The sequence below is a fragment of the Stegostoma tigrinum genome, chromosome 9 (genome assembly GCF_030684315.1).
Source record: "Stegostoma tigrinum isolate sSteTig4 chromosome 9, sSteTig4.hap1, whole genome shotgun sequence".
Classification (NCBI taxonomy): Eukaryota; Metazoa; Chordata; class Chondrichthyes; order Orectolobiformes; family Stegostomatidae; genus Stegostoma; species Stegostoma tigrinum.
In genome coordinates this window covers 17,557,064-17,584,482 of record NC_081362.1, presented here as the reverse complement: position 1 = coordinate 17,584,482, position 27,419 = coordinate 17,557,064, and the positions used below count along the sequence as shown (strand labels likewise).

Sequence of the window (27,419 nt, the reverse complement as noted above, 5' to 3'; positions counted from 1 at the left end):
CTGTAGCATTTTGGTATAGCTGAGTAGCTAGGTAGGCTTTTTCCACAGGACACTTAGAAGTGTGGTAGACGCTTGATGTATAGCCTATACTGTTTAATCTTGAGAAATAATGACTGCAACAGTTGGGATTTCCATATGATCACACTAAATGTGAAGACTGACTGGGATTAGAAATTCACCCCAGTGCAGAGTGCCTAATTATTTCTCTCTGTATCACCATGTCAAAGGTGCCTTTACAGCTTTTTAATGTATTGTGTTTTTCTGTTCTGAACAGGCTCTGCCATTCCCCAGCCAGCTGGTTTACAACAGAGTTGGAAAATGTGGAAGCCGGACTGTGGTGCAGCTCTTGAAAGTACTGACAGAGAGAAACCATTTCAACCTTGTTAATTCGGACATTCACAATAAAACGAGATTAAATAGGAATGAACAGGTTAGCATCTCAACATTCCAAATTTTAAAAGAAAACCCTAATCCCCTTCTTTGCTCCAACAACTTAGAATTTGGATACCCAGGATAAATTTCACTACACTAACAGGCCTGAATGGTATTTAATGACAGTGAATGTAGAGTTGATTAGAACAGCACACAGCACGCTAGAAGGAATCAAGCTAGCAGTATTTCAACCTCTCTGCAGTTGTTAGCCTGCGCCTTTCCCCCACTGCAATCAAACATGGTGATGATTTCAAGATTTTATCAACCGTGATCATTTCATTTCTTACCTAATTGGCATATTCCATTTAAAAGATTGTCCTTCTTGCTTCACCTATGATTTTATGTTTGTCACTATTTCATCTGATTCTGTCATCTGTGGCTAGGAATGTCGGAGAATGCTGGGCCTGCTAACATTTGCATCCAAATGCATCCAACTAAATTACCAAATAGCCTGTAGCAGTTAAACACATTCTGGAAGGTACTTAGGGAAAGGCAATAAATAATGGCCTATTAGCAGAGCCCAATATACCTTGATTGAATGTTCTTAAAACATGGCAGGAATATACATTTATGCTGTGCTGCAGAACAAGTTTTGCACTTGTTCTCATTTATTGTCTGATGACCAGCTAGTGACTCTGCCTTGAGAGGTCCTTTTGTGGATCAAGATAATGAAATGTGAGGCTGGATGAACACAGCAGGCCCAGCAGCATCTCAGGAGCACAAAAGCTAACGTTTTGGGCCTAGACCCTTCATCAGAGAGGGGGATGGGGTGACGGTTCTGGAATAAATAGGGAGAGAGGGGGAGGCGGACCAAAGATGGAGAGAAAAGATAGGTGGAGAGGACAGTATAGGTGGGGAGGTAGGAAGGGGATAGTCAGTCCAGGGAAGACGGACAGGTCAAGGAGGTGGGATGAGGTTAGTAGGTAGGAGATGGAGGTGCGGCTTGGGGTGGGAGGAAGGGATGGGTGAGAGGAAGAACAGGTTAGGGAGGCAGAGACAGGTTGGACTGGTTTTGGGATGCAGTGGGTGGAGGGGAAGAGCTGGGCTGGTTGTGTGGTGCAGTAGGGGGAGGGGACGAACTGGGCTGGTTTAGGGATGCGGTGGGAGAAGGGGAGATTTTGAAGCTGGTGAAGTCCACATTGATACCATTGGGCTGCAGGGTTCCCAAGCGGAATATGAGTTGCTGTTCCTGTAACCTTCGGGTGGCATCATTGTGGCACTGCAGGAGGCCCATGATGGACGTGTCATCAAAAGAATGGGAGGGGGAGTGGAAATGATTTGCGACTGGGAGGTGCAGTTGTTTATTGCGAACCGAGCGGAGGTGTTCTGCAAAGCGGTCCCCTACTTTTGTGGAGCAAGCTGGCTTTGTGGTGCTAATCTCTACTGTCAGACTGAGTAAGCTGATAATTGGCTGGAACAGGATGGCACTAGTGCTGAGCACTTTCCATGATTAGTCAGCCTTTTCGGCCCAATAACTGGAAGTTGCGCTGGGATTTTTATTCTCAGTCTGCTTCTGATAGCCCTAAACGCCATTGCCCTCCTTGAATAGGGCTGTGATTAAACAAGCAGTGTGAAAAAAAATGCAAAGAATTAAATTACGTCTGTTTCTAATACACATTGCCTCTCTGTCCTTTCTCTTCTTAACAGCTGGAATTAATAAACAATATCAGCCTAGGAGAGCAACCTTATTTGTACACACGACATGTCCATTTCCTTAACTTCACAAGGTAATAAATGCATTTTTGTATCATTTTGCATTTGCACAATTGTGAAATCATCCCATAATACAGCACTGATTTTTTTTTTGAATTAAATGATTGGCACGGTTAGGACTGTTGCCTCTAAGCACCAAGGACCTGGGTTTGATTCCACCCTCGGGCGACAGTGTGGAGTTTACATATTCTCCCAATGTCTGCATGGGTTTCCTCTGGGTGCTTCAGTTTTCTCCCACAGTCTTGAGATATGCTGGTTAGGTGGACTGACCGAGCTAAATAGCCTGTAGTGTCCACGGATGTACAGGCTAAGTGAATTAGCCATGGGACATGCAGGGTAGGAGGGTGGGTCTGGGTGGAATGCTTTTCAGAAGATCAGTGTGAACCTGATGGGCCAAATGGCCCGTTTCCACACTTCAGGGATTCTGTGATTCTAAATACCATAAGTGAAGAGTTACTAACAATTAATCCTATTTGTATCTTGTAAGTGTAGCCTTGATTCAATGGTAACTCTTTCCTCAAAAACATGTGGGCTCAAGCCAAATTAGGAATTGAATATATCATCTTAGGAACATTTCAGCTTTTCTATAAATGCACCAATACCACCTTCCTCACCATATCAAGTGATGGTGTTCTACTTGAGCTTTGAACAAAAGTCTTTGGACTCCATTGCTGCCAGACCTACTAAGTTTTTCCAGCATTTTCTGATTTCTTTTTAATTCCAGGTTTCCAGCAACTGCAATATTTTGCTTTTAAGTGCTGGTCTATGCCACATTCTAGCCACTGTTTGGTTAAAGAAGTGTTTCTACTGAATTCTGTATTGAATCTGTTAGTGACTTAAATACTTCTACAATCGTGGATAGTTACCACACAGAAAATGACTGCTCATCCCTGAAGTCCATGTCACCTTTTTATAGGAGCAATTCGTCTAGTGCCCTCCCCTGCCTTTAACCTGTAGCCTTGTTTTCTCTGTTAGGTAATAATCCAATTTCCTCTTGAATGTGTCAGTTTACCCGCCTCCTTTCCCTGTATTCGAGATCCTTACTACTTAAGAAAAAAGGTTTTTCCTTTTCCTTCATCACATTGCTTCTCTTACCATCTATCCTGAATTTGTGCCCTCAAATCCTTTATCCTTCCAGCGATGGGAACAGTTTTTTCTTAACTACTCTATCCCCTCATGATTTTGAATACCACTTTCAGATCATCTCAGTTCTTCTCCAAGAAGAACAGCCCTAACAGTGCCTAGTTTGGAATTTGTCAGTAATTTTTGTTTTACATCTATCCATTATTATAAAGACCTGTTTCAAGTAATTCCTTTATCATCTATGTAAATCTTGTTCTTACTTTTTCCAATGGCTCCACATCCTTTAGTAATTATGGAGATCTGAGCTGTGCACAATAAAACATACCGTGATCTCTTGTGTTCGCAAGTAGCAGATATAAAGCAGGAGATAATCTAGACTTTAATGAGGAAAAAGTGCTGGACAAGAAAGAAGAATGGTTAGTAAGGAAGTGAAAAAGAAGGAGAACACAGCAGAAACAGTAAACGTTGCCTGCAAATGAGCATGTGACAGTAGACCCAAACTTATTTTTGTGCAGCTGGTGGAAAAGATGAAGATTAATATTGGAGGTGAGCAGCGATATATGGAAGCCAGTTGAATGATTGCCAAAGCTGGACCACCAGTACTTTTTCTCTTCATTCGGAGGAATTCAGATTCCAATTCCAATTCCAAATCTGTGGCAAAGGATCAAAGAATGTTTAGCTTCTGCTGGGTCAGGTGGGACCATGCCTAAGGACAGTAGTTCTGTAATTTAGGGATGGAGTGTTGCTGATAGGGGTTAGAGGTTGGAAAAGATTTAAGTTTGTGGAGACAGCTTGTTGTTATGACTAAATAAGAAAAGATTATGAAACAGCAAGTCTTTCGAACATTACAGAACCAGAAACAGGCCATTCAGCTCAAAATTTCATCTGTTTCGTGCTGTCACCTTAACTATTTGTGTTTGCGAGTTTTACATTTTGCTTTGCCGATACGATTCACTTTAATTATATACACTCTAATGTATGCTTCCCTTTCAAGTTTATTTCATTTTCTTTTGATGCATGCCCTTTATACAGGTGGAGTGGAGGTTAATTATTAACTGTTGCTAGAATATTGAAAGAGCACTAGTTTCAGTAGACTGTTTTGTCCTGAATGGCTTTAAGCTTCTTGAGCATTGGCGCAGCACCCATCTAGGTAAAAGCTATTGAGTGTTTATGGACTCATGCCTTGAATTTTTAGCCTACTGCTCTCTGGAATCTTTTCCCAAATAATTTTGACTTTCAAAACAATAGTTTACATTTTATTTAGTGCAGGGCATTTATATATCAACATTTGGCTCTTAATTGGTTCCTTGAGTTGCTTTAAACATGCCATGTCTCAAACTGTGCAGAGGTGTGAACTGCAATCATTTCAAAATAACTCTCCTCCCATTTATTGCTTTGTTGAATCAAAAGTTTTTCATCAACCTCAAACAAAAACATTTTCTAAGACAGTTATAAGAAATCAGTGAGAGATGTTGCAGTGATCTAGAATTTGATGCATGACAGGATGATCAAAATCTGTAGTAACATTCAAAAAGGACTTGGATCTTCTCAAATCTTCTCAAAACTCGCTAGGATTTGGATAAATAATTTAACATAATTTACAGCATCATGGAGGGAATTGTGATGACCTGGATAGCTTAAAAACCTATGTAGGTACAGTGGGCTGAATGGTATCCTGTGGTACGTGACTCCAGAAATCTTAGCATTTGCACCGTTTTGTGATGTTTGGAATGATGACCTGCTGTGTTATGTAGATGTGTGTTCAAAGAATGTTATGGGATATATAGTGTTTTTATTCAAATATAGGTTCAAGGTTACCATTGAGAAAAATTCTAAGTTTGATTAAAGTGATCTTAGTCCTTCCTGATAAGATAGTGTGTGTTGCTGTCTTTAAAATCAGTTCCCAGAGTTAGTGGGTTATGAACTGATGTGAACAGATCCGGTAGATACCAGAATTATAGTGCCCTCGCTGTGGTGAAACAAAAGCAGGGCTCCTCCAAGTGGTCATCAGAGCAACTGTATAAATTGGATTTTTACTTGATACATCCCTGAACAAGAACTCTGTGATTGAGCGGTTTGGCTGCAATGTTGTGATATCTGAGAATTGTGATGTAGCAGTCGTAGTATTCGAAAACATTTGATGGGCTGAAGTTAATTATTTTTGAATTATATTTCAATTTAGGTTCGGTTTGGAGCAGCCAGTTTACATCAATATAATCAGGGACCCAATTAACCGATTTGTATCGAACTATTTCTTTCGACGATTTGGGGATTGGCGGTCTGAACAGAATCATCAAATCCGAACGCCAGGGATGAAAGATGAGGAGCGCTACCTTGTAAGTATGTTTTGTGCAAATTTTTTAAAAATGGGATCTTTCTCCCTTCGGTTCAAGTGCTGCCGGTGAATGTTGGCATTTCTCACGTGTTGCCTAATTCTTTTGCCTTTGAGAAGGTGGTAGTGAGTTCCTGTTTGTGCAACTGCATATCATGTGGTGTAGGCAAATGCACAACACTGGGCAGGATGAGAGTTCCAGGATTTTTGACCTGAAAATGGTGAAGGTATAATGATGTAATTGGAAATCAGGATGATATGGGGCTTGAAAGGGAACCGGTAGATTGTGGTTTTGCCACGCATCTGCTTTGTCCTTCTGAGTAATGGCAGTCACAGGATTTGAAAGCGGCTTGATACACTACAACAACATATGTTGCACAGTATTGACACTGCATTGCTGGTGGTAGGATGCACTCCGTAGATTGTTTTTCCCTGAATGACGTTGAGCTTCTTCAGCATTGGAGCAGCACCCGTCCTGGTAAGTGGAGAGTATTCCGTCACACTATAGATGTGATACCCTGTAAATGGCAGGTAGGCTTTGGGAACAGACATAAGAGGTGAGTTTGCCGCAGAATTTCTTCAGCATTGATATTGAAGATGGAAAGTCTCAGAGGTTGGCAGATGAGCTAGAGAGAGTGGGAAAGATGGTAATGGAAATGGGGAGAAGAAATGCTGAAATTGAAGATACAAGTTACAATTAGCATCAGTTTAAAACCTTTAGAAACATGAGCTTGTGCATACTGAGGGAATCAGGAAAATTCAAGCTTCTAGAACTTTTCATCCCAGGATACCATAAAAAACCCTTACCAATTTTTCTTTCCAGGACTGGCTAGGTTTTGCTCATAAGTTATAGGAATGTCAAGTAGGAGATGGATGAGTTGGAAGTATTGATTGTGATTATTTCCTTGGCAATATGTTGGGGGGTTGTGATGAACTACATATTTAATTTGAAAAACAGAAAAGCTTGAATTATACAACTTTTCTTGTAAAGAGAAAAAGATGACTGACAGGTTTTTGTTTAGGACCATGAGTAATGGAAAGCAAATATCTGAATTGTAAGAATCCTTGTCCTATATTAATACACAATAGAATAATGCAACAAAATATGTGTGGAGGTGCTGGTGTTGGACTGGGGTGGGGGAAGTCAGAAGTCACATGACACCAGGTCATAGTCCAACAAATTTATTTGAAATCACAACTTTTTGGAGTGTAGCCCCTTCATTAAGTGAAGTGAGAAAGAAACATGCACAACACAGAATTTATGGGCAGAGAGAGACCAAGGGCAGAGAAATCAAAAGATCACACAAATTGTGTGAGTCGAGTGTTGAGTAATAAGTCTCTGCAGGTGATCTGAAGTGTTAGACAGTCTGAGTAAAGTGTCAACAGCTGAATAACAAGTGAAAAGATGACCTGTAACCCTATTAAATGAGGCAAGTCTAACCAAAGTCATAAGTAATACAAAACTGTACAATCTAAGGTGGAGAGATCACAACAATTTATCCAAGTGATGGTGACAAAATAGGACGTTAAGAAGTATTTCACATGTACCTATTACATGTGACCCCACTACAGTGTTCTGTGTCTGTAAAATCTTACTGTCCTGTTTGTCACTGTCACCTGAATAAATTGTTATGATCTCTCTACCTTAATTAGATTGTACCTGACAAAGGAGCTATGCTCCAAAAGTTTGTGATTTCAAATAAACCTGTTGGACTTTGACCTGTTGTCATGTGACATCTGAGAATGCAATTAAATACAGCACAGGAACAAGCTCTGCGGTCCACCAAGCCTGCACCCATGCCTGATCCTTATTTAGACCCCTATTTATTGCCCTTATGTGGGTTCTGTCCCTCTGGCTCCCATTTATGCATCTATCAAGATACGACTTAAACTTTGGGAATATGTCGGCTTCCATCACCTCCACTGGCAGTGTGATCCAGGTACACGCCACCATCTTTGTGAAAAACTTTCCCCACAATTGTTCCCTAAAATTTTCCCCTCTCACCTTGAACCTGTGCTTTGTAGTTGACCTTTCCACCCTGGGAAAAAGCCTCTGACTATCCTAACTATGCCTCTCATAATTTAGTAGACCTCTATCAGCTCGCCCTCAGCCTCCATCATTCCATTGAAAACAATCCGAGTTTATTCATCCTCTACTCAACTCAAACCGTCCAGACCAGGCAATATCCTGGTAAACCATTTTCGCACACTGTCCAAAGCATCCGCATTCTTCTGGCCAGAACTGCATGCAATATTCCAAATATGGCCTGACTTGTTCACTGCTACACCTGCTCTGGATATGCTCAATTTTAAAGTTCTTTTGTATTTTCAAATTCTTCCATTGCTTCACTTCTTTCTTTCTTTGTAATCTGCTTCAGCTCCACATTCTTCCAAGATTTATGCTCCCCGCTCCTTCTGATGTCTTGCATAATCACTCCACCATTGACTGCCAAGATCATAACCTCTGGAAATCTGTCTGTAAACTTGTCTGCCTCACTATACGAACATGAATTAAGAAAAAGTGTAAGCCTCTGGATCCTCCTGTGCTGTTGATGAGGTCGTGCATAACTCAACAGTCCCACTGATTCCCTAAATTTTTACCCATTTGGCCTTTAAACCGCTCCTCAAATCTAACGTTCTCTAATTTTTCCTGCTGCTGTATAAATTTCCAAAGTCTTTATGCGGCAGCAGCATCTAAAGTGGTAACTGTACTTCAGAATGCCAATCATTGCTTCAAACCAACCTCTTTGACCAATGTTTCCAACACTCTTTGTGTTACTCAATGTCAACATTTTTTTTTGCTAATTCTCCTGTAAATTAGGGGATACTTTGCTTTGTTATAGATGGTGTAGAAATTTTTAAAAAAACAAAATCATCACTGCTCTGTCTACAATGGAGAGACCTTGCACAGCTATCAAAAAGTCAGGAGCATTGGGGAACCCAGGACCCCAGTTAAGAATCGGACGTGATCAAATGTATCTGATTTAAGAATACACCGGGATAAACATTCCCAATCGAATGGGTCTGCCACCAAATGGTGTTTCATTTATTATACATTCTACATTGTACAATGTACAGTATATATGTAAGCAATTAGATAACTAGCTGCTTTGCAGCTAAAAGCATGAAGATTAATGCTGTATCACTATGATACCGTTAATATCTCTACAAGGCTAATCCTGTTTGCTATAGTTAACTCAATAGTAGCATCTTAGTATTTTTCAAAGGAAAATTTTGTGTGTCAAATCCATTTTATGGAACACATTTCCATGGAATGATGCTTGCCCTGATAAAGTTATGGCTTGATTTTAATATATTCATCTTGGTTTTCAATCTTTCCATTGCCATGTCCCTCGCTATCTTTTAATGGCCAATCCCATGACCGGCCAAGATGTCCACACACCACTAATTCTCTCTCAAGCATCTCAAATTTTAATCACTCTACCTCTGAGATGCTAATCCAGTTGTTGGAGGGAATCCTGAGAGACAGGTTTTACATGTATTTGGAAAGACAAGGACAGATTAGGTATAGTTAACATGGCATTGTGCATGGGATGTCATGTCTCACTAACTTAAATGAATTTTTGAAGAATTAACAAAGTGGATTGATTAGGGAAGAGCAGTGGTCGTGATCTGTATGAACTTCAGTAAGACTTTCAACAAGGTTCTTCATGGTAGACTGGTTAGCAAGATTAGATGACATGGAATACAGGAGGAACTAGCTATTTGGATACAGAACTGGGTTGAGGGTAGGAAACAAGGTATTTTCCCTAGGGTCGGGGAATCCAAAACTAGGGGGTGTAGGTTTAAGGTGAGGGTAAAAAGATTTAAAAGGGACCTAAGGAGCAACATTTTCACTCAGAGGATGGTGCTTGTATAGAAAGAGCTGCCAGAGGGAGTGGTGGAGGCTACTACAACTACAACATTTAAAAGGCATGGAATTGGGTAAATGAATAGGAAGCGTTTAGTGGGATATGGGGCAAATGCTGGCAAATGGGACTAAATTTATTTAGGATATCTGGTTGGCACGGACGACTTAGACCAAAAGGTCTGTTTCCTTGCTGTACATCTCTGTGACTCTCTTAAGATTGGAACTGAAAGAGTAAAGGCAAGCAAATAAATATTCCAGTTGTAACAAGTGAGTTATTAGGTTGAATAACCTCTAAATCGTTGGAAAAAGACCAGACTGAAATTGTCAGAAGCAGTACTAAACAAATTGGAGGCAGTTGACTCCAAAAAAATTGATATAACCAATTATCTGTCTAGGTTTAACATAACGTCCACTTTAGTATTCTCTACCTTACATTCTAAAAGCTAAAAAGCCACATTTTTAAGATAGGTCCTCCTACTTTTAAAGTTTCATGCATTTGTACCCCTGAACCTTGAGTTTTTTCAAATTTTACGTTTAGTATATGTCTTCTGTCTTTGCAGAATAAAAATATCAGTTCACATTTCTTTGCATTACTCTCCAGCTAATATCTAACTACACCATACTCTTATTCTTCTCCAACCATCATCTGCACAGTTAACTGCTCTGCTTGTTTTTGTTTCATCTGCCTGTTGACTTTACGTTTCCTGTAACTACAACATATTAATTTGTTTGTTCATACAAATAAAGGACTGTATGTTACAGTTCTTATCAGTTATAGTTGATACATTTGTATGAGCATGATTTGACCATACTACACACTGATCATTATAACCATTATATGGCAGTGATATCACACAAGGCTGGTCCTTAACATGGGCAGAGGAGTGAAATTACTTTATTAGTACCCATCAGATTAGGAACTGGAGTGTCAGTGGATGTTTCCTAGGATTTTTGGGGCTAATTCAATTTCTGCAGCAAGTGTGAAATACTTAATCTCTGTTTCATAGATAAATTAATTTTAAAACTCGAGAAAATTGGCATTATTTCCCTGTATAATGCATGCATTCAACATCTCAACAGCTGTTTTCACTCCAAATATAAGGAGAAAGTAAGACTTAACAGACAACTTGGAAACTTTGACTATTTGGATTAATTGCCAATTTCATTTATTGTTTTTAAACTAATATATGCAACTGGCTGTTTTAAATGTGGATATTGAAAACGATGGACCTTGTAACATAGAAAGGGAACTGCCATGATCCCAAAAATGACACCATTGTTTCTATTTGCACCCTCCTGTAGTTATAACCAAATTTCTCTACTTATGTTCTTCAGCTGACTTCTAATCTGCAACACTAAATTCCCATTAATACCACCAGCAACATTTGTGTTGCATTTATATAATAACCTTTAACATAGTAAAAATATCTCAAGGCAGTTTCACAGAAAAGTTATCACAAAATTGTCAAATTATCAAACCGAGCAACATAAGACAATATTAGACAGGGAAATTGTTAGTTGTGAGGATTTCACAAAGGAGCAGAAACACTTGAGAGATGGATTCCCAAGTATTATGACTTATAGGGGTAGTATGCCAGAATTCGAGTCCCACTATTTCCAGAGTTGTCACAAAAGTTGAAGCTTTGATAAGGTATGCAAAGTTCCCATATTAACCTGATGTTCAGACCCAGATTGATTAAAAAGAAGGACCAGGTTTCTGTACTGAACAAGAATGACTACTACAAGTAATTAGATTCTAGCTATGCATTAAAAAAAATTATGAAGCATCAGCGAATAATATTTGATTAAAACTCTAATCCTCTTGTAAACTACCATGCGCGTGCACACAAAACAAAGTAATTAGCCAAGGAAAAATCTAGAAAGACAGTTCAGTAGCCCTTGTCCTAGGTTCTGTTGCTCAGATGATCCTTATGACTGTTCTGCCGGCCAAAATACTGCTGCAGTTTTCTTTCTCCAGAGGCTTCCACTGGTTGATGAGAGATGCAAGGTGCTGGGTTCACTCAAAGATTCTCTGAATTATCAGTTAAAAGTTAGAGCTTACAATAACAGTTGCAGAAAAAATTAAATTGGTTTTCTTCAGGTTTATAATGAGTTTTGACTGCAGAGAACAGAGTGATAATATCAGGTTGGGAAAAAAAACTGAACACTTTTTTCTCTCTCTCTGGGTGTGTGTGTGTCTCTCTGTCTGTCTCTCTCTTGGGGGTGTGTGTGTGTGTCTCGGGGTGTGTCTCTCTGTCGGGGTGTGTCTCTGTCTCTGTATTGGTGTGTGTGTCTCTCTCTCTCTCTCTCTCTCTCGGGTTGTGTGTGTCTCTCTCTCAGGGTGTTTGTCTGTCTCTCTCTCTCTCTCTCTCGGGGTGTGTGTGTGTGTGTGTGTGTGTGTCTGTCTGTCTCTCTCGGGGTGTGTGTGTGTGTGTCTCTCTCTCTCGGGGTGTGTCTCTCTCTCGGGTTGTGTGTCTCTCTCTCTCAGGGTGTCTGTCTGTCTCTCTCTCTCGGTGTGTGTGTATGTCTGTCTGTGTCTCTCTCTCTCTCTCTCTCTCTCTCTCTCTCTCTCTCTCTCTCTCCCCCTCTCGGGGTGTGTGTCTCTCTCTCTGGGTATGTGTGTGTCTCCATCTCTCACTCTGGGTGTGTGTGTCTGTCTCGGTATCTGTGTCTCTCTCTCTCTCTCTCTCTCTCTCTCTCTCTCTCTCTCTCTCTCTCTCTCTCTCTCTCTCTGTCTCAGTGTCTCTCTCTCGGTGTGTCTCTTTCTCTCTGTGTGTCTCTGTCTCTCTGTCTTGGGGTGTGTGTGTCTGTCTTTCTCTGGGTGTGTGTGTGTCTCTCTCTCGGGGTGTGTGTGTCTGTCTCTCGGGGTGTCTCTCTTGGTGTCTGTGTCTGTCCCAGTGTGTCTCTCTCTCTCTCTCTCGGTGTGTCTGTTTCTCTCTGTGTGTGTCTGTCTCTCTCTCTCTTCTCTCTCTTTCGGTGTGTCTCTGCGTGTGTGTCCGTCCCCCTCTCTCTGTGCCTCTCTATCTCTATGTGACCGCGTCTTTCTCTCTCTCTCTCTCTCTCTCTCTCTCTCTCTCTCTCTCTCTCTCTCTCTCTCTCTCTCTTTCTCTCTAATTTGAGAACCAATCTCACAGTTTTGGCAGGCAAAAAAAATTCTGTTTTTGATCATTGTCGCTGGTCCATAGACCAGTTGACTTAATTGCCAGAAAAGGCTGCATATGTACTCCAAAATGTAAAACTATCTGCACCTGTTTCATCAGTTGTTTACATAATGCCCAGTATAGATGTCAGGTTACTTGCTTTCAAGCAGTCGTATTAAAACAGCTCTTCTTAATTTTAGTCCATAAATAAAAAGATGTGGTTCTCACAAAAGTCTAGGGATTTGATCACTGAAGGCTCCACTATCTTCTGAGACCATTACAAAGTCACATAACTCTCAGAAGAAACACAGTTCTCTTCATTTCTGTCCTGAAAGTCTACCCCCTAATTTTAAAATTTTGCCTGCTAGCTCTGGACAGACCTACAAGTGGGTAGACGGAGAGTAAAGAAGATAGGTGGAGAGAGTATAGGTGAGGAGGTAGGGAGGGGATAGGTCAGTCCAGGGAAGACGGACAGGTCAAGGAGGCGGGATGAGGTTAGTAGCTAGATGGGGGTGCGACTTGGGGTGGGAGGAAGGGATGGGTGAGAGGAAGAACAGGTTAGGGAGGCAGAGACAGGTTGGACTGGTTTTGGGACGCAGTGGGTAGAGGGGAAGAGCTGGGCTGGTTGTGTGGTGCAGTGGGGGGAGGGGACGAACTGGGCTGGTTTAGGGATGCGGTGGGGGAAGGGGAGATTTTGAAACTGGTGAAGTCCACATTGATACCATTGGGCTGCAGGGTTCCCAGTGCCACAGTGATGCCACCTGAAGGTTGCAGGAACAGCAACTCATATTCCGCCTGGGAACGCTGCAGCCCAATGGTATCAATGTGGACTTCACCAGTTTCAAAATCTCCCCTTCCCCCACCGCATCCCTAAACCAGCCCAGTTCGTCCCCGCCCCCCACTGCACCACACAACCAGCCCAGCTCTTCCCCTCTACCCACTGCGTCCCAAAACCAGTCCAACCTGTCTCTGCCTCCCTAACCTGTTCTTCCTCTCACCCATCCCTTCCTCCCACCCCAAGTCGCACCCCCATCTAGCTACTAACCTCATCCCGCCTCCTTGACCTGTCCGTCTTCCCTGGACTGACCTATCCCCTCCCTACCTCCCCACCTATACTCTCTCCACCTATCTTCTTTACTCTCCATCTTCGGTCCGCCTCCCCCTCTCTCCCTATTTATTCCAGAACCCTCACCCCATCCCCCTCTCTGATGAAGGGTCTAGGCCCGAAACGTCAGCTTTTGTGCCCCTGAGATGCTGCTTGGCCTGCTGTGTTCATCCAGCCTCACATTTTATTATCCACAAATCTCTTAGCCTCTTTCTCTTCAAGGTGAACAATCCCAACATCTTTAATCCTCATCACTGAAGTTTCTCTTTCCTGGAGCCATTCTTGTAAATCAGTTCTGCATTTTGTCCAATAATGTCCAATCATCCGCAACTGTACACACATTATAGCTGGGGTCTTAACAAGTGTCTTGTACAAGTGCAGTATTACCTCCTTGCTCTTGTACTCTACAATAGTTTTATTAATGAGTTGAGAATATTGTATGCTTTATGAACTGCTCTCTCCACCTGTCCTGCCATTTTCAATTAACTCTGCGCATATACATGCAGGTCCCTCTGCTTCTGCACTTTCTTTAGAATTGTATCCCCTATTTTATATTGTCTTTCAATGTTCTTCTGACAAAGATGATCACTTCTCACTTCTCTGCATTGAACCTCATCTGCTATCCATTCTCAAGTTCCACCAACTTGAAATTATCCTTTTGGAGTTCCACACAATACACTAAAAAAAATCTGATTTCTCCTATGTTTTAGTAATCTTAAAGGATCCCCCTATATTAATTACATCCTAATTAGTGGAAGTAACTTGGTCACTGTATCAAAATATTTATAAGTATGAATTATTTTTTCAGATCCGTATGTAATTGTTCTTTTTTCTAATGACAGGAACTTTAGTTTCTGTTCTTCGTATACATTATGAAGCCTCTCATTTGTATTTTTGTTATAAATTCATGGCAAGTGAATGTTTGATGAGATTAGGATTCATACCGTACATTTTACTTGCCCTTGAGGAGGTTATTGGAATTCCCCTTCTTTATCTGCTGCAGTCCATGTATTGGAAATGCATACTGTGTAATTGATGAGGGAATTCCAGTATTTTGACCAAATTAGTGTCTGACTTGGAAAGGAACTTGCAGGCGATGGTACTCCCAACACCTCTGCCACTGCTCCAGATGGTAGAACTGGCCGAAGGTGCTGTCAAAGGAATCTTGACAAGTTGTTGCAATGCATTGTGTAATGCATCGATTGCCACTGTGTGCCAAGGTGATGGAGGTATTGAATGTTTAGTGGTAAATGAGGGTGTCACTCAAGTTGGCTGCTTTGTCCTTCAAGTTGTTGAGACTCTTGTTGTTGGAACCAGGCAAGTGGAGAATATGGAATCATGCACGATGGAATCTGTGGTTTCAAAACATATGTTTAGAGAGAGCCTCTGACAAGGGAAACTGAAAAATTGAACTTACTCTTCCAGTTTCTTTCGAATCAGATTGGAAGTCAGAAATTCTGCTGAGACTGAATGTAATTGAAACCATATAAAATGGTACAGAACCATCAAAGCTCAGATGATGGACCCAGTGGTGCAATGCAGGTAAGCTGAAGAAGATTGCAGCAAAATCCAGAAGCTGAGAATAGGCAGAATACAAATCATATTAGAATAAAGTTGCTGCAGCTGTTTCTGTTACTTAAAGGTAACAATGGTGGATCTAAGCCATCCAGACTGCAGTAACATGTGCCACGTTGACTTAAAGCCATGTTTATAGATCTTTAGTTGGTAATGCACTACTGCATTACTGTTGGCTGAGAATTAGCCTAAATGCTAGAAGAGGAGCTGAAATTCTTCATGAAAATGACAAAAGTTTGAAGATTTTGTGGCTGAGCCAATTCATAAAAGATCTGTCTTAGTTGGATCTGCCATTTAACTTGCAACTTATTTTTTATAATTGAGCAAAGTTTTCTTGTTAATTTGTGTTTAACTCTTATTGATTCTGTGTTTGAGAATGAGTGGTTAGCCAAGATAGTGTCTAGACTTTCCTTTGTTTCATAGGCATGCTTTTGGGTGGGAGAGGGTGAGTTACTTGCCACAAAATACCCAGCCTCTTGTAACCTTACTATTTTTGTGGCTGGTTCAATTAACTACTTAATCAATATTGATTATGATGTGTAGGTGCCAGTGTTGGACTGGAGTTGACAAGGTCAGGAATCACACAACACCAGGTTATAGTCCAACAGGTTTATTTGAAAACACAACTTCGCAGAGTTGCTGAGCAAAGGCTGATAATCAAGTTCGGTACCCATGAGGACTGCCTCAACCGGGATCTTAGGTTCATGTTGTACTACAGGTGACCCCACCACACTATATTCTCTCATGCGCACACACTCTCACATGCATACATACACACTCACTCTCACAAACACACACACATGCACGCTCTCTTTCATACACAGTATATGGCTGCCTTATATGGAGATGGAGAGATCCAGGAAGGGGAGAGAGGCGTCGGAGATGGTCCAGGTGAATTTGAAGTTGGGGTGAAAGGTGTTGCTAAAGTTGCTGAACTGTTCAAGTTCCTCGTGGGAGCGCGTGCAATGCCTGCCTCTTTGTAGGATATACGGAACAGTCCCTCTTCCGCTGTTACACCAGCCGAATCCGTCACCTCTTCCTCTGCTACATTAATGTCTGTATCGGCACTGCCTTGTGCTCCCTTTAACAACTTGAACAGTTCATCAACTTTACCAATACCTTTCACCCCAACCTCAAATTCACCTGGACTGTCTCTGATATCTCCCTCCCCTTCCTGGACCTTTCCGTCTCCATATTCGATAAATGTCTAGCACTGACATTATTTCAAATCCACCGACTCGCACAGCTACCTTGACTACGCCTCCTCTTACCCACCCTCCTGCAAGAATGTGTTCCCTTACTCCCAATTCCTCCGCCTCTGCCACATCTGCTCCCAAGATGGAAGGTTCCACTCTTGGACCAGATGTCATCCTGTTTCAAAGACCGCAACATGTCCTCTCCATTGATCAAAAATGCCCTCAACCACATCTCTTGCATTTCCTGTACTTCTGCCCTCAAACCCCCTTCCCCCAACAAAAAAAGACACTCAGTCCTTTCATACCACGCCACCAACATCTGCATGCAGCGCATTATGATCCACCATTTTTGCCACCTACAATTGGACCCCACCACCAAAGAGGTATTTCCCTCCCCACCCCTATCTGCCTTTCGTAGGGACCACTGTCTCTGTCACTCCCTCGTCTGCTCCATATTCTCCACTAAGCCCCCCAGCACCTTTGCCTGCAACTGCAGGAAGTGCTACACCTGCCTCTACATCTTACCCCTCACCTCTATCCAAGGGACAAGACAAACTTTCCATATCTAACAAGGCTTCACCTGTACGTCCTCCAGTCTAGTCTATTGTATCCATTGCTCCCGATGTAATCAACAACACCTTCCGGTTGCTAACTGTTTTAATTTCTCCTCCTACTCCCTTGGTAACATAGCCATCATGAGCCTTCTCCATTGCCACAGTGACACCACATGCAACCTGGAGGGACTACACCTCATTCGCCCTCCAGTGTCTACAGCCCAATGGCCTGAACATAGAATTCACCAGTTTCAAAATCTCCCCACCCCCAGCCTCGTCCCATGTCCAACCCTGTCTCTCATCCCTGTCTCCTTGACCTGACACAGCATTTCCATCTTCTTCCCCACCTATCCATCCCACCCTTCCCACTGACCAATCCCCACTACCCGCCTACCTGCATCCATATATCACCATCCCAACAACCTTCCCCCAGCCCCACCCCTCCTGCCTCTATTTATTTCCCATGCTCCCTTCCCCCAGCCCTGATAAAGGGTCCTGACCTGAAACGTTGATACTTTTACTCCTGTGATGCTGCTTTGCCCTGGTGTGTTCTTCTAGCTGCATGCTGTATTGAACCAGGTTCGATCATACATTCAGCTCTTCAGGTCGAGATGGTCGCATGTTCTTCAGTCTGGTCTTTAGCTCTGATTTGTTGGTCTCTCTATTATTACAGACAGTGCTGTGTCTCTTTCTCTGTTCTTTTATAAAATGTTAGTTTAATCTAAATTATATCTCCTTTTACTTCCTTCTGAAATAAGACCATAAGACATAGAAACAGATGTAGGTTGTTTGGCCTATCAAATCTTCCCTGCCATTCAATGAGATCACTGGCTGATCTGATAACCCTCAACTCCACTTTCCTGCCTTACGTCCATAACTCTTGATTCCCTCACTGATTAACAATCTATTGATCTCAGCCTTGAATGTAGTTAATGACTCAAGCTGTACAGTCTTCTGCAATAAATAATTCCACAGACTGACTACCCTGAGAGGGGAAAAAAAACCTCTCACCTCTGTCTTAAATAGGTAACTATTACTTTGAGATCATGCCATTTCTTCCTAAACCCTTCCCCAAGGGATAGCCACCGCTCTACGTCTCCCTTATAAAGTTCCCTAATCGTATCATATGTTACAATAAGTTTGTCTTGGAGTGGCAATCTCATTTTGCTTGGGGCCTTACAGATGTAGAATTACAGCTTTTACCTGCAACCTGGGGTGGCACGGTGGCACAATGGTTAGCATTGCTGCCTCACAGCGCAGGAGCCTGGGTTCGATTCCCCCTCGGTCTGTCTGTGTGGAGTTTGCACATTCTCTCCGTGTTTGCGTGGGTTTCCTCTGGGTGCTCCGGTTTCCCCCCCACAGCCCAGAGATATGCAGCATAGGTGGATTGGTCATGGGAAATTGCCCATAGTGTTCAGGGATGTGTAGGTTAGGTAGGTTATGCGGGATGGATGTGGGTGGGATGCTCTGAGTGTTGATGTGGATTTGATGGGCTGAAGGGTATGTTTCCACACTATAGGGATTCTATGATGAACTGTAACTGCAGTAAAGAGATAGTTCATTATTTGAAGTATTGCTGAGCGATACTTTTATTTTAGTATAGCAAAACTAAAAGAGATTCTGTAAATTCCAGGGACAGAAAGCCAGAAAGCTGGACAACTCGACACATCTCCAATACAACACGTAATCCAAAAACACCTCCCTTTACAGCTTCTCACCCTTGCATCCAATCGTTCTACAGCCTAACCCTCCCAATCTCTATAACATCTGAAAACCCACTGAGTTCTCTGTATTCTCCCAATGCCAGCTTCTTGAGCACCCCTGATATTTATCCTCCACAATATGCAGCTGCCAAAACTCTGGGGTTCCATCTCTAAACCGCCTCACAAACCTTATCGAGTTTTTTGAGGATGTGACTAGAAAAGTTGATGAGGGTCGAGCTGTGGATGTGGTGTATATGGACTTCAGTAAGGCATTTGATAAGGTTCCCCATGGTAGGCTCATTCAGAAGGTCAGGAGGAATGGGATACAGGGGAACTTAGCTGCTTGGATACAGAATTGGCTGGCCAACAGAAGGCAGCCAGTGGTAGTAGAAGGGAAATATTCTGCCTGGAAGTCAGTGGTAAGTGGGGTTCCACAGGGCTCTGTCCTTGGGCCTCTCCTGTTTGTAATTTTTATTAATGACTTGGATGAGGGGATTGAAGGATGGGTCAGCAAGTTTGCAGACGACACAAAGGTCGGAGGTGTCGTTGACAGTATAGAGGGCTGTTGTAGGCTGCAGCGGGACATTGACAGGATGCAGAGATGGGCTGAGAGGTGGCAGATGGAGTTCAACCTGGATAAATGCGAGGTGATGCATTTTGGAAGGTCGAATTTGAAAGCTGAGTGCAGGATTAAGGATAGGATTCTTGGCAGTGTGGAGGAACAGAGGGATCTTGGTGTGCAGATACACAGATCCCTTAAAATGGCCACCCAAGTGGACAGGGTTGTTAAGAAAGCATATGGTGTTTTGGCTTTCATTAACAGGGGGATTGAGTTTAAGAGTCGTGAGATCTTGTTGCAGCTCTATAAAACTTTGGTTAGACCGCACTTGGAATACTGCGTCCAGTTCTGGTCGTCCTATTATATGAAAGATGTGGATGCTTTGGAGAGGGTTCAGAGGAGGTTTACCAGGATGCTGCCTGGACTGGAGGGCTTATCTTATGAAGAGAGGTTGACTGAGCTCGGTCTCTTTTCATTGGAGAAAAGGAGGAGGAGAGGGGACCTAATTGAGGTATACAAGATAATGAGAGGCATAGATAGAGTTGATAGCCAGAGACTATTTCCCAGGGCAGAAATGGCTAGCACGAGGGGTCATAGTTTTAAGCTGGTTGGTGGAAAGTATAGAGGGGATGTCAGAGGCGGGTTCTTTACACCGAGAGTTGTGAGAGCATGGAATGCGTTGCCAGCAGTAGTTGTGGAAGCAAGGTCATTGGGGTCATTTAAGAGACTGCTGGACATGCTTATGGTCACAGAAATTTGAGGGTGCATGCATGAGGATCAATGGTCGGCACAACGTTGTGGGCTGAAGGGCCTGTTCTGTGCTGTACTGTTCTATGTTCTAAACTTATCTGATACACTTCTCACCTTTGAGTATCCACAGAGATTTTGGTCCCTGGACCTAAGATACTCGTAAGTGAATAAGAAAATTGTTGCAAATTTATGCATCACAAGATCTCACAAGTAGGAATGAGGTAACAATTAGTTTGTACATTTTATCAATATTGCTGCTGTGTCTGATCTATTGCTGAAATCTTCAATTGCTTTGTAAAATCCAGCTTTGATCATTCCATACACTGCTGACTGTGAACAGGAAGCTTGAAGCATTTAGGGGTCATTTTATTTGGGAAATGTTTTTAGCCTCATAAAGTATGCTGTTTTTTGTTTGGCCAGCTACAGCAATATTTATTCTTACAGGCTTCAGCTGGAGTATTGTGCTCAATTATGGGCATCTTAGGAAGGATGTCAATATCTTAGAGTCCAGAAAGGAGATTTATTGGAATGATACTAACGCCTGAGAATCTTGAACTGTGTGAAAGTACTGAAGAACCTAAGGTTATCCTTCAAGAAGAAAACCTTAAGAACAGATTTGATTGAGGCATTCAAAATCACTAATGATTTTAACGGAGTAAATAATGAAAAACTGTTTACAGTTGAAGAAGGGTCAGTAACCAGAGGATTTAGTTTTAAAGTCATTGACATAAGAACTAAAGGTTACAGGAGGAAATATATTTTATTAAATACAGAGCATTGTTGTGCTGTGGAAGGCATTGTCTGATGCGTAGTGATAGAAAATCCACTAGAAATATTAATAATTAAATTAGATAATTGAAAAGAAAAATATTACAAGGCTGTGTTCAGAGAGCAAGAACATAGAAATAATTGGATAGCTCTTGAAAAGTGGAAGCAAAGCCGTAATAACACAAATGTTCTATTCTTGTGCTGCATCATTCTATGATTCTATGTTCTTTTATCTTAATGGTTTCTTGTTCTACAGGATATCAATGATTGCATTTTAGAAAATTACCCAGAATGCAACAATCCCCGTGTGTTCTACATCATTCCATATTTTTGTGGGCAGCATCCCAAATGCAGGTGAGATAAATTTGCCATTTATTTCTCTACCTAATTTAATATGACACATCCTTGAACAAATATCCTTAATCTTGTGAGCAAGTGACATCAGAATATTAAGATGATGGGTATTGTGGATAAAAAAAAACTCATCAAGGAATTAATTGGAATAAATTAAGTAGTTAGCACAGTGAGCGAGTCATTTTGTATTAGATGTACTGAGCAGAATATTCTAGAAATCAGTGTTAGGGAGGTGTACTGAGTTAAGAGATCCAAGGATAGGTTCTCATGAAAAATGTTATGGACAGGTACAGAAGATTAAGACTAATGGAATGCCGGAGTAGAAGCTACGTTACATCTCTACACAATCATGTATACATCACAATTGGAATGTGATCAGCTCTGGATGTTACTCCTTAGAAAAAATACAGTGACCTTGGAGAGGATGTGTATCGGTTAACCAAAATGACATTTGTACTCCAAACTTTAATGATCTAACTTGGGTTGTCTTTGCTGGAATTTAAAAGAGTAAGTAATATTTGATTGAGGTTTTTAAGATACGAAGGGGAACAGAAGAGATAATAGAAAGTATTTATGCTAGTTGGGAAATCAAGAATTGGAAACAGTTCAAAAATTAGAATCAGAATTTTCAAGGGCAGAGTTAGGAAACAATTCTGAACACAAATGTTGAAAGAAATTTGGATCACACTTTCACAAAGGGCAGATGATGTGAGATCAGTCATTAATTTTGACTGTGGTAGTGACAAATCTTTGCCCAAAGGCATTAAAGGATTTGAAGCAAAAGGCAGCATATGATATTACGTCTCATGTCAACCACCATTTCATTCAGTGATAGAACAGGCTTGAGACGGTGAATGACCAACTCTTGTTCATGTGTTTCTTGAACCAGCTGAATTGAGGAGTTGTAGAAATACCTAGGCAATTGAGCTGAACCAAGCAAATAAAATTAAATGCAGACAGTGTTGGTATGAAAGAACATTTAAACAACAATGGGGAAATTACATCTGCAAAATTGTGTCCTGTTAGCTAGGGGAGCAGGTGGAAACTTAATGAAAGTGATCAGAGAAGTAACACTCACCATATCAAGACATGGTTGAGGAGCAATCAGCGGAGCAAACAGAATATGAACTTTTCCATTGGTACAGTACGGGTCTGCAGACAGCTGAGGCTGTTTGGTACTCTGGTCAGGCAGCACTATGAATACTGTGTTCTCTGCTGGTCACAGAGACATAATCTCTCAGCTGTGGTCACGGTGCTGATACTTGTGTTGGGGGAACTGAGTTACAGAGGAAAGGTTCGAAGATCGATGACTCTTTGGTGTTTCTCGGAGATCAGTGGGAGTGGAAAAGTAAAATTTACTTGAGCTGATTTCAAATTGAGTTTGGATTGAGGATACAACAAGCAATTAGGCAAAGGCAAGCTCAGGCCTGATGTCAGGAAGCCCCTTGCCACACACTCTGATCAATAACATAAGGGAGCCCTGGGGTGGGAAGTGGAAGCAAAACTTGAATCATTCAAGAGGCTGGTAAATGCTGTAATGGGCGATGAAGAATCTTTAGATTGTTTTAGAAGGCGCACCAAGAGGAACAGAATGTCCTCCATCTTCTGTTTTGATATAAAATTCTGTTTTGTCATAAAAAACACCAATCTGCAAATTTCCTGTAAAAACCTGGGACGAGGATATTGTCTTTTTGTTCATACATGCAGTGCGGGCATCACTGGCCAGGTGAATGTTTATTTCCTGATCCTAATTATCCTTGAGTAGGTGGTCATGCACTGCCCCCTTGTAGCCTAGGGAGTATAGGTACTGTTAGGGAGAGAGTTTCAGGATTTTGACTTGGTGAAAGAATGGTGATTTAATTCCAAGTCACAACAGTTTGTGATTTAGAGAGAAGCTTGCAAATGGTGGGTTCTTGTATCCGCTGCCCTTCCCCTTCAAGGTGCTGGAGATCGCGAGCTTAGAAAGTGCTGTTGGAGGATCCTTGGTCAATTACTGCAATATCCTACAGTGCATTTTTTCAACATTTTCATCACGATGGTGACATTGCGCTTCATAGCTTGACTAACTTCATTTTATTATCTACTTCATGCTAAATAATTAGGATTTCATGACAGAGTTTCTCTGTATTACTTAGTCATTTCATGTTGAAGCTAAGAAAGTAAATAGATAGTAATCAGACATTGCAGTTTTTAATGGTACTGTTTGAACCTTAATTCACCATCTCACTTGTTTTAAAGGGACCCAGGGGAGTGGGCTCTGCAGAGAGCTAAAGAGAACATGAATGAGAATTACCTGCTCGTGGGAATTCTGGAAGAGTTGGAAGATGTGTTGCTTTTGCTGGAACGACTTTTACCTCATTACTTCAAAGATGCTAGTGCTGTGTATCATAGTTCAGGTAATTTTGCCATTGTTTCTACTTTGTAAAACCATTGGAGCATTGTAATTGCAACTTACACAATTGTTTATTTAGAAGTTGTAACTAATGCAAAACTAGCGACTAGTTTGATTTCTTCAGATTTCACATATTGCATATACTGACATTTAATCTGGGCTTCACTCAGCATTTACCTGAACTGGACTTTTCACTTATCTCCCAGAAAATAAGGAATATATTGTGGGCTGGTTTATTGGGATGATTTTTAGTTAGAAAGAATATCATGTTTATAAGTAACAACTGAGTGAGGTACCTGCACTGAGTGATTTTCAACAATGAAGTGTTGGGATTAAGTAAATTGCATTTGATGAACTGCAATCTAAGGTCTGTAAGAAGTGGCTACAGAAGTAATGCATTGGTTGTAATCTCCCATAATTACTAGATTTGGAACTGTTCTAGCAGATTGAAGAAGTACATTATTATTTGAGAAAGGAAAGATTCAGAAAGGAAACTTAAAGACCAGTTAATCTATCATTTGTTATTGTGAAATGTAATCCATTGTTAAAGTAGGAGTAGGACATTTATAAAATCATAATACTGTCAAGTAGAATTAACATCATTTTATGAAAGAAAAGCTGTTTTCCAAATTCATTATTGCTGTTTGAGGACGTAAAAAGCAGAAGGACAAAGAAGGAACCATAGCTGTAGTGTACTGCATCTTCAAAAGGCATTTGGTAGGTACCACATAAAAATGTTGTGACACAGAATGGAGTATTAGATGTGAGGGTGATATATTAGCATGTATAGGGGATTAGCCAACTAACAGGAAATAATATCAGAATAAATGGGTCATTTTGTGGTTGGCAATTGGCTAACAGTTGGAGTTCCAAAGGAATCACTGCTGGAGCCTCCACCATTTATGACCTGGTGAAGTCTAGAATGATGGACAGACTGTATTGTATCCACATTTTCTGATGACACAATGACCGGTAAGAGAATCTTTTATAGAGAGGACACAAAAAGAGTCAGCAAAGGATGTAGCAATTTTAAGTGAGTGAATTTCACAAATGAAATATGATTTTTTAGTGGCAGGAAGACATAGAATGCTGCAGATGAACCAGGGTGTCCTTGTAGATGACTCAAAAAGTTAACATTCAGCAAGCAATTAAAAAGGCAAATGCAATATTAACCTTTATTGCAAGGGAGCAGAGGTTTAAGTAGAGAAGTTTGCTGCAGCCATACAGAGCACAATTGGACATGGTTAACATCTAACAAAATGAAGAGATGTTGGAGGAGAAACTGAGAGCTTGGTTAAAGAGAGATTTTGAGCTTCTTGAAGGAGGCGAATGAGCTAGAGAATCACAGATGTTACAGGAAGAAATTACTAATGGGATAAAGTAAATCGAGTTACGGAATTCCTTGTGAAGGTGAAGTTTGGAATTCTTGAACAGTCCATTCTCATTTATTCCTCTTATTCAGATTTGCTTACTTTGAATTAATTGATAATTCACACCTTTTAGCTGAAATGTTGACTTGAATAAGCTGTAATATTTGGAAAGATTTTCATCTTAGCCCACTGTTCCACTTGTTCGGCAATGTAAAGTGTTTTATTATTCGTGTATTAAATCTTCCTATACTCAAACTCAGCAGTAAGACCTCATGATCTGCTGTCAGTGCAATGTAGTTTATATCTTGTGTACGATTTGAATAATAACAAATTAGAAAGGCAGTGAAGAAAATAGAAGTTAAAATCTCTGTTAGAGTGCGTGCTCATTTATTATCTCACTACAACTTATCTGACACTTCAATAACCCAATTTGAAAGTTTATGGTATTTCCACAGTCTGTTAGAATGTTTAATTTTCCAACGTCTTAAGTCCAAGTGAAACGTGGTATGGTTTCTTTTTGACCCTTCAGCAACACTCTCTACCAGATATTGCATGTATAAATTTGTGTCCCTTTCTGAAGCAAAAGTTCAGTTACGGGAGTGATGTTTGGCATGGAGGTAGTGAAAAATATATGCCAAAAATCTGAAATGCATTAGAAAGGGTTCACTTAAGAGTGACCAGACTTCAGGGAAATAAATTATGAAGAAACTATTCATTTGTAGATAAAACATAACATGTAATTTAGTAAAGATAAGGTTGACCCAAACTCACTGTTTAACTTCAACATTGAACACAGGATTAGAGAACATGGGACGGAAATTCTCACACCTGATTAGAAAACTCTTTTATCGTGTCCACAAGATTGTGAAACAGACATTTGAAACATTCTAGTTAGACGTGATATCAGTTGGTGCTCTAAAAAGAATTGAATTCATGTCAGCAGACTTGTTGAGGCCTGTGATTTAAGGGGAAATCCTTCAGTGGTTCAGGATCAGACAGTAGAGGATCTGCAGAAGAAATTCTGCCTTGGAATAGGTTGTGGCTCAGTTGGTATCTCTTTTCCTAAGTCAGAAGAATGTGGATTCAAGTCACACTCTACTCCAAATACTTGAACACAAAAATCTAGACTCTCACTTCAGTGAGATGCTGAGAGAATGTTCTACAGTATCCATTGGGTAGAAGTTAAACCAAGACCCCGTTTGTTCTCTAAGATAGATGTAAAACATGCCTTGGTACTATTGTGAAGAAAATCCAGAGTCATCCCTCCTGTCCTAAATAATTAATCCCAAAATCAACATCACTAAAATAAAGATGGGTATATGAATAGGAAGAGCTTGAAGGGATATGGGCCAAATGCTGGCAAATGGGACTAGATTAATTTAGAGTATCTGGTCAGCATGAATAGGGTGGACTGAAGGGTCTGTTTCTGTGCTGTATATCTGTTTGACCCTAAGTTATCTGGTTTTTATTATTGCTACTTTTCGGGAACTTGCTGTGTAAAGATTATCTACTCTGTTTCCTATAACAGTGCCCATACTTCAGAAAGTTTTTTTTTGGAAGGGGTGAGGAAGAGCAACACACAATCCATTTGATAACGTAATGTGGAGCTGGAGGAACACAGCAGGCCAGGCAGCATCAGAAGAGCACGAAAGCTGATGGTTCGGGTCGGGATCGTTCTTCAGAAATTGGAATTTCCTACAAAGGGTCCCAACCCAAAACGTCAGCTTTCCTACTCTTCTAATATTGCCTGGCCTACTGTTCTCCATACTGTGTTACCTCTGACTCCAGCATCGGCAGTTCTTACTATCTCACAATCCATCTGGTTAGAGTTGTGAAGCAAAAAAGACATCTTCACCTTACTTGGGAGTATTCTACAGCACTCCAAACAGTGAATGAAAAGCGCAAATCTGAAGGGAAATTGTATATGTGCAAGAACTGTAGAATGGTAATATCAGGGGACTGCAATTACCCAAATATTGATTGGGATAAGATTAAAGGGTAAGGGGGCAAAGAATTTCTAAAATTTGCTCAGAATCTCCTTGATCAATATGTACTTGGTAAACCAGGAATGAGGCATTGCTGCATCCAGTCATGGAATGAGATGGGCTGAGTGGATCAGCTGTCTGGGAAAACATTCTGGTAACAGTGGTAATCCTTTCATAAGATTTGGAATAGTAATGACGAGGATAAAGGACAATGTAAAGTAGATCTTTCAAGTTGAAGCAGGGCTAACTTCACTGGAAGAAGAGGATATCGTGTCAGGTCAAAATGGAACTCAAGACTGACAGGATTGTTTGTGTACAGAATAGATTTTTTTTAAGGAGAATATGTCTCAGCTACAGAGTTTGATATGTTCCAACAAGAGAAAATGGCAGAGGAACAAAAGCCACAGCACCATAAATGGCGTAGAAGATGGAGAATATGATGAAAATAAAAAGGGGCTTACTTGATGTTTCAAAGATGACAAGGTGTAGAGCTGGATGAACACAACAAGGCCAAGCAGCATCAGAGGAGCAGGAAGG

The 27,419-nt window shown here is 41.1% G+C and overlaps 1 protein-coding gene across 1 annotated transcript in view; it reads left to right on the top strand.

The window, feature by feature from the left end:
- Positions 1-27,419, top strand: part of usta (uronyl 2-sulfotransferase a) — a 73,543-nt gene that overhangs the window by 28,105 nt on the left and 18,019 nt on the right. Inside the window, exons 3-7 of the mRNA XM_048535449.2 lie at positions 275-430; positions 2,080-2,159; positions 5,411-5,564; positions 21,038-21,135; positions 23,374-23,531. Of these exons, the coding sequence (XP_048391406.1) occupies positions 275-430; positions 2,080-2,159; positions 5,411-5,564; positions 21,038-21,135; positions 23,374-23,531 (646 nt within the window). The remainder of the gene's footprint in view (positions 1-274; positions 431-2,079; positions 2,160-5,410; positions 5,565-21,037; positions 21,136-23,373; positions 23,532-27,419) is intronic.